General features: G+C 64.4%; 1 protein-coding gene across 1 annotated transcript in view; it reads right to left on the bottom strand.

Moving 5' to 3' along the window:
* The window catches only part of SLC35F6 (solute carrier family 35 member F6), an 8,982-nt gene extending 2,337 nt beyond the window's left edge, over window positions 1-6,645 (bottom strand). The window contains exons 1-4 of the mRNA XM_019537253.1: window positions 6,477-6,645; window positions 2,412-2,484; window positions 1,884-2,055; window positions 15-227 (exon numbers count right to left, since the gene is read on the bottom strand). Of these exons, the coding sequence (XP_019392798.1) occupies window positions 15-227; window positions 1,884-2,055; window positions 2,412-2,484; window positions 6,477-6,553 (535 nt within the window). The 5' untranslated portion in view covers window positions 6,554-6,645. The remainder of the gene's footprint in view (window positions 1-14; window positions 228-1,883; window positions 2,056-2,411; window positions 2,485-6,476) is intronic.
* Window positions 6,646-7,236: the final 591 nt, after the last annotated feature.

Raw genomic sequence — 7,236 nt, 5'->3', positions numbered from 1 at the left:
CAGCCCCCGCCGACCTGTGATGACCTCGCTGAGGTTGTGTTTCTCATCCTGGCTGTTGAGCAGGTCCGCCAGCCCCACCACCACCAGCCCTGCGATGGTCACCGCGATGCCCAGCCACTGGCTCAGCACCAGCTTGCGGCCCAGGAAGGCCACGGAGAGCAGCCCCGTGAAGATGATCACGGCCCCCCGCAGCATCTGGAAGCTGGAGGCGCTGGTCATGTTCAGAGCTGGAGGGGGAGAGACAGCGGAGACTAGTGAGCGGGCCTGCCCCTGCTAGCACTAGCTCGGAGGGTGCCTGAGCCTGCAGCGTCCCGGGGCCGTGCCGCGTCACACGCTCATCCCCTGCCCCGCAGCCGTGGCAGCACCCGGGGAACGGCTCAGGGGCAGGACAGACCGAGGATCTGACCCAGGCCCTGGCAGCTCTTACGTTTTACTTACATTTTGCATTTCTGGCACAAGGGATAAATGAGAAGGACCCTCCTCCCTTCGCACAGGCCTTGATTTCCCAGTCCTCGGCCGCTTTTCTACTGCTAATTGCATGTCTGCTCTCCCACTTCCCATCTGCTGGTTTCCACTATGCCGCTCCGGACAGCTGAGGAAGGAGGCTTTGCATTCAAAAGCTTGCCTGACTCCATGCCAGCTACAGAGCTGACCCCATGAGAACCTGCCCTAAGGAATCCTATCCTCCAAAACCCCCACTTCATGCAGTATATGCAGGAGCTTGAGAGCATCCATCCAGGCGGGCGGCAGCAACAGGACCTCTCACCAGAGACACAGCCCCGTGGCCCCGCCACCCCCATGGCTGCAGGGGTGGAGGTGGCTGGAGCCTAGCAAATACGTTGGTCGCTCCTCCTTAGAGACCGGCCTGTGTGGAAGACAGCGAGGCCTTTGGAGGATGTTCCCACCCTTGGCTTCTGCCCCGGGAGGTTTTGTTGGGAGGTTTTAGTGGGACGTCCTGAAGTGGAGACCCCCCCGGACGCCTCTCACTGGGTGGGTCAGAGGCGCACGGGTCCCCATGCAGCAGACCCCCGTTGGAAGAGGAAGGGCAGCCGGCGAGGCCGTTGGGGAAGCAGCTCCTGCCTCGGCGGGCTGATTTGCAGCTGGAAGGAAGCGAAAGCCCTGGCAAGGGGCCCTCGGTGCTGAGACTGGGCCCTTCTCCTCTGCGCTACCTCTGCTTTCTGGAGGCAGAGCCCTGGCATCGCTGCGCTGCGCTGGAAAGAGGGCACCAGGAGAGCAAGCCCTGCACCAGCTTTCCGGAGGGTGCCGGGGGGACGTGCGTGCCCGGGCTCATGGGAAGGGGGATGCTGCAGCTTTCCAGAGCGACCTGCAGCTCAGGAGATTAGGACACGAGTCCCTGTTCTGCTGCAGATGCCCCATGTGCCCCTGGCCGAATCTTCAGCTCCATGCCTCAGTTTCCCCCATCCATGGAATGGGGCTATCAGCTTTGCTGCACCCCGTTCAGGGCAAGTGACAGCAAGGGAAAGACTCAGCAGAGAGCTTCGGGTCGGGTTCCCGGCAAGAGAAGCCTGGCACGGGGGGAGACGCGGCCTCCCACGAGCTCCTGCAAGGGGACGTTAGATGCCGCAGCGGCGCGGGCATCCCTGCCCCGGCCTTGCTCACTGCTTGGTTTAATTGGCGGGGCCTCCCCGCTGCACCCTCCCTGGTGCGAGGGGCTCACGTGGCTGCACTCAGCTGGTGCGTTTCCAGCGGTGGTTTCAATTCCCCTTTTTCAAGGCGCAGTTTTGCAAGCCTTGCAGCTCCAAGCAGCCCCGGGAAACCGGGCACGACTCAGTCCAAGACCCCCCGTACAGAGTCACGTGTCAGACCGCCCGCCACCACCACTGCACGCCGACCCCAGCCGCGTGCGGGTGCCCGGCACTTACCCACATACATGATGCTGGTCCCCGTCATGTCGCAGAGCGCCGGGGGCAGGAAGAGCAGCGGGTTGAAGGGCTGCGCAGCGGCCAGGATGGGCTCAGCTCGCCGCCGGTCCCGCCACATCAGGAGGTAGAAAGCCACGAGGCAGGAGAACTCGCCCAGGAACATGCCCACGGCCTGGAAAGCAGGGGCAGCCCCGTGTCAGGGCCTGGACCCCGAAACCCCAGCGGCAGCCGGTCCCAGCTCAGCTCCCACCGTGTCAGCTGCGCGACCCAGCGGCAGGCGAGCTTCCCCCGTGTCACCAAGCACCAGCCGCGCTGGGATGCACCGGGGGCTCCTAAGAGGCACCGAGGCCTGGGGCTGGGCAAGGAGGACACGTGGCTTGCGGGGGCGGTAGAAGCACCAGACCGAGGCTTGGGAGAAGGGGGTCGCGCTTGGGCCCCTCTTCCCTGCCCCGTACCGCTGCCGCAGGCCGGGGCGAGCGCCACCATCGCCTCCACGAGCCCCAGACAGAGGCATCGGCGCGGCCTCACCTGCAGGAAGGGGTGCTGGAACGGGTGCTCCCCCGTGCCCCGGCAGCCGGCGGCGCTGAAGTTGTCGGCCCACCTGCAACAGGGGTGCGAGGGGGTTAGGACGGCACGGACCCACGCCTTTCCGGAGCATAGAGAGGGTGGATGGGGCCGTGGTCCGGTCCAGAGGTTTTTGCCTGGAAATGCCCGGGCACCCAGCAGCATCCCCAGTGCGACGGCGCTCCCCCTTCCAGCTACCGGCAGGACATCTGCTCCCAAACCACAGGCCGAGCTCGCCCTTTGCCGGCTACTGACTCCCCGGGGGCTGGAGGGGAGATGGGCTTGGAGACACCCCCTCCCTCCGGCAACAGGGGAGGGCTTGAGGTCTCTTGGAGAGCTGCCGGGCAGGGAAGGGCCTCGCTGCACTTCACTTCGCCGCCACGAATGAATGAGCTCGCTCAAAGGCCTGGCAGGTCACGGCTCCGTGCGGGGCAGGGGGGAAATAGCTGCTTTATGTAACATCCTGGCTCTGCCCCAGCTTTCCCGGGCCCTGGCGCGAGGCGTTCCCAGCGCCCAATTCACTCCCCCACTCCTTCTCCCCAGCTCGCTCCTTCTTTAAAGCTGTCTCTCAAGTCCCAGCACATGCGTTTGTGATCCAGCCCACAGCCATGCTCACGAGGGGTTCGTGGCAAGGAAACAGCCTTTGCATGGAGCAGGATGATGGGCCAAGCCTGGCCATCAGGAGGGTCAGCATGGAGTCAGCGTGGCCATTAGGCTCCAGAGTGAACTAGCTCCCTGCTGACCGCACTGGTCACCCGCCCCATTTCAGCCTGGCCGTGGGTCCCAGCCCACTGGTTCTCCTTGCCCGCTGGATGCCAAGGCCGTCGGTCCTGGCTCCAACCCCAGGGCCGTAGAGGACACCTCCCTCCTCGTGAGAGAGTTTTTCCTAATATCCAACCTCAGCTTCCCTTGCTGCAGCTTGAGCCCATTGCTCCTTGTCCTGGGCCGTAGAGGACCCAGCCTGTAGGCTCAGAGGTCTGCGAAGGGGCGAGGAGCGGCTGCTTGCTCCGTGCAAGCCAGGCAGGATCGCTGCTGGACACAGCCCGGGCTCAGCCGGGTGATCTACAAGCAAAGCCCACGGCACTGCTCAAGGTTTCATCGCTGCCTTCCCCAAGTTTCCAGCTCCCCCCAACGGTTTCAGCTCCAAAATCAGGGACTTGTCCATCCCAGCATCCAGGGCGGGGGACACGCAACACCACCAACCTCACCAAACCATAGGCTGAAGGGACTTCAAGCAGTCACATCTAGTCCAGCCCTCTGCTCCAAGCAGGACCAGCCCTAACTCCATCATCCCAGACAAGGCTTTGTCTACCCGGGGCTTCAACACCTCCAAGGATGGGGACTGCACCGCCTCCCTGGGGAGCCTGCTCCAGCGCTTCACCACCCCTCATGAGAAAGTTTTTCCTAATATCCAACCTTGACTTCCCTTGCTGCAGCTGGAGCCCATTGCTCCCTGTCCTGTCATCAGCCTTAGCACCAAGGGCGCACTGCCGGCTCCTGTCCAGCTTCTCGTCCCCTGTCTCCCCCAGGTCCTTTCTGCAGAGCTGCTGCCCAGCCGTGCCCCCCAGCCCGCCCCGGTGCAGGGGATCGCTCCCTCCTCAGCCCAGGACTTTGCACTTGTCCTTGTCGAACCAACTCAGACCTCTCTCCAGCTTGGCTCTCCGAAGCAGGGGCACTTGCTTCTGCCCCTGCAAGTGCCGGGAGAGCAGCTCAGCGCCTGGGGCCGCTCCCCGTGAGGCTCAGGCTGCCGATGCCGGAGCTGCCGTGACTTGCCCGTGAGATCACCGCAGCGCTCGGGCCTGCCCGCGCCGGTCTCCCCTGGGCGAGATTGACATATCGGGGAACTGACACCGCTGTGTAGCAGTCAGCAGGGTTTTTTCGGGAATCGGGTGTCAGCACGGCGTCGGCAGAGCCGGGAGAGGCAGGGCAGCCGGCGTCCGTGCAGGGAGGCTACCTGCATGAGTGTGGCCTCGGGGTCGGTCTTCGGGCACCGCGCTGGGCCACGTGGCTACGCTAACTGGGGCGCGGCGCGGGGATGGCAGGACCGTGAGCACGTCTGCCCCAGCCGCCGAGCTCAGCGGGCAGGAGGTGAGGAGTCCTCCTGGTGCCTGAGCTCGCCTGTCGACCCAGCCCTGACTCAACACTGCCTTTCACAAGAGGCCTTCGAACGAGCCCCGTTCGGCTGCGACCGCCACTAAGGCAGTGCACGCAGGAGCCGGGGGCAGCCCCGTCCCTCCACATCCACCGTGACGTCCCTCAAAGGACGTCGACCAGGCTTGGCTTTGCCCATCCGGTCCCTCGCTTGCTCCAGCACGGCGCTGATCGGGTCGTGCGAGCCCGGACCCCAAGCGCTCGGTGGGGAGGGACAGGGGCCGGACGACCGAGCCTCTGCTCTTCTGCGGGTTGCAGGGGAGACAGGCCCCCGGGGCTCCCTCCGTGTCTGCCCTACTTTAGGGTCAGGGGTCCCAGGAGAGGGTGCTTTGCAAGGCTTCGAGGCCGGGATGCGATGCCCGCCGGGGCTCAAGCATGGAGCCTCCCTGCTGCAGCGGGGACGCCGGCTCACAGCCATTTAGCCCAGATCACCGCGGTTCACTAAGACGGGGATCTCTCCATCCTGGCAGAGCAGGGAGCAGCGAACTGGTGGGGGAGAAGTCTGTCCCCAGACACGATCCGGGTGAAGCAGCGATGCTCTTGCTTCTCCCCCAGAAGCCAGGTAAACAACCCGGCTCAGCCACAGGTCAGAGCATTTGGGTGGGGGTGAGATTTGCATTGAGTGCTGCTGGGTGGCTATCCCTCACCCCCTATCTCCGCTGGGCTGGAGTTGCAAAAGGCCAGCTATTTGCTATTCTGGGCCTGTTTGCTTTTACCTTGGCCCTTAAGGTCTGCTTGTCTGCAAATCCAGGACAGAAAATGAGCCCTGAGTCACGGGGGGTGAAGCCGCTCCAGCCAACAGCCTGCCTTGCACAGGAAGAGGAGTAAACTGCCTGGCAGAAAGGCCTCTTGCACTGGTTGAACCGGGGCCCTGTCTGCACAGAGCTCTGCAGCAAAGCAAACTGAGGTTATGCGTGAAAGCATCACTTCTCAGCCTTCCTAGAGCTTTGTTTTCACTCGACTACAGGAAAAATAAGAGAGCGGTTTTGCTGTTGCAAAGAGCCCGGCGAGATCGCAGCCCTGGGCCCCTGCTTGAAATCTTGGGGTTTATCTGGTGAATCACCTGAACACCCCGATGGGATCTCAGGGCGCCCGGCTGAGAATCGCCGCGCAAGACCCTTGCGCTCGTTAGCTCGGCAGCGGGGATGCCCACCTGAATCCTGAACAGCCGCTGCCACGCAAGGGGTTAATGCATGGTCCAGATTAGCTAATGAGTGCAAGGAGCTCTCCCAAAATGGCTGTTCAGCAGCTTTCTCCCCGCTCCACCCCTTTAACTAGCACAGAGGCAGGTTCGCGGCCGAGGCAGGCTGGACTGAACCCCGATCTCCTGGGTCCCAGCCCTGCTGCCCCTGCCTGCGAGCAGGTCTCTGACCCCATGCACACGTCCTTCGTGCTGCTGGCCTGTCTCTACCCCAATGCAAATCCCCCAAAAGCCAGCACCCCCAGGAGCCCCATCCTACCTGGCTCCTCCAGGCATCAGAGGACCCCGTCCTTGCGCCCTGGCATCAAATAATCCTCTAGGAACCTGGCCCCGGGGGCTCACACGAAAGCCCCTTCCTCCCCCCCACCATTAAAGGAGTGATTTGGGAGGGCAGGTTAACCCTGCATGAAGCCCCGGTGTGGATGCCCCCGGATCCAGCCCTAAAGCAGCTTTCACGCGGGTACGGGAACAGCCCGGTGCGACTGACTCGGTGCAGCCTTGCAGCAACAGCAGCTTGCTGGGAGGCTACTCCAGATTAAGGGGATCCGGATTAAGCATGTCCACACAGGGAGAAGGGCGAGCAGCACCCTTGCCAGGCAGGCAGCAGACTCGGAGCTGCCTCCCAGGGCCCCCCACCCACCCGAGCTGGGCCGGGCAGAGCCCGAGCCAACACCTACTTGGCCGAGAGGGTGTTGATGGAGCCGGTGAGCAGCATCAGCGCGGCCAGGAGCAGCTGGTACCTGGTCCAGGCCATGCTCACAGCAGGCGCCTGCAGCACCCAGCTCTCACTCCGCTGCACCCGGCTCTGCTTCCTCCTGCCTGAGCTGGAGGCGGGGAAGGGGAGGAGGAGGAAGCATCATATGACCGCAGTCAGCTGAGCCAGGCGCCCGGCCCTCACTTGGCCTGCCCGGTCCCTAGCCTGGCGCTGGCAGGGGTGTGCTGGGGAACAGGGCCCAGGGAGGGAGGGGCGGAGCAGAGGAGGCCGGTGTAAGGCGACGGAGGAGCTCCTACCTGGGAGCTTGTAGCATCCTCTCGTGTCGCCCTAGCAACCGGAGGGTGCTGAGCGCAGGGGGGGAGCCACCCAGAGCTCCTCTGCCCCCCGTCCAGCTACGGAGGGTCCCAAGCGACTTCGGGTCTCCGGGCAGCAAGGGGGTGGGAGCGGCGCAGGCAGTGCCGGGGCTTGGGTGAGCGGGAGGATGCTCGGAGGGTCCCAGGCCGTGCTCTCCCCGAGCACGAGGGAGCTCCCTAGTCCAGGTCTCTGAGCCGGTCGGGCGGTGTCCCTCCTGACCCAGGGGTGCAAGAGCAGAAGTGGGGGTGGCCTCCGCCGCCCTCCGAGCCGGCTGGGCAAGGCCTGGGGGTCGCTCTCGGGCAGGGGAAGGGGGTCTCGTGGGACGATGGGGGTGGTGCTCAGCTTCGGTGCCTCCGGGACCGCCCAGA

The sequence above is a fragment of the Crocodylus porosus genome, unplaced genomic scaffold (assembly GCF_001723895.1).
Source record: "Crocodylus porosus isolate Cpor-Errol unplaced genomic scaffold, CroPor_comp1, whole genome shotgun sequence".
Lineage (NCBI taxonomy): Eukaryota > Metazoa > Chordata > Crocodylia > Crocodylidae > Crocodylus > Crocodylus porosus.
This window is presented reverse-complemented; position numbering and strand designations above follow the sequence as displayed.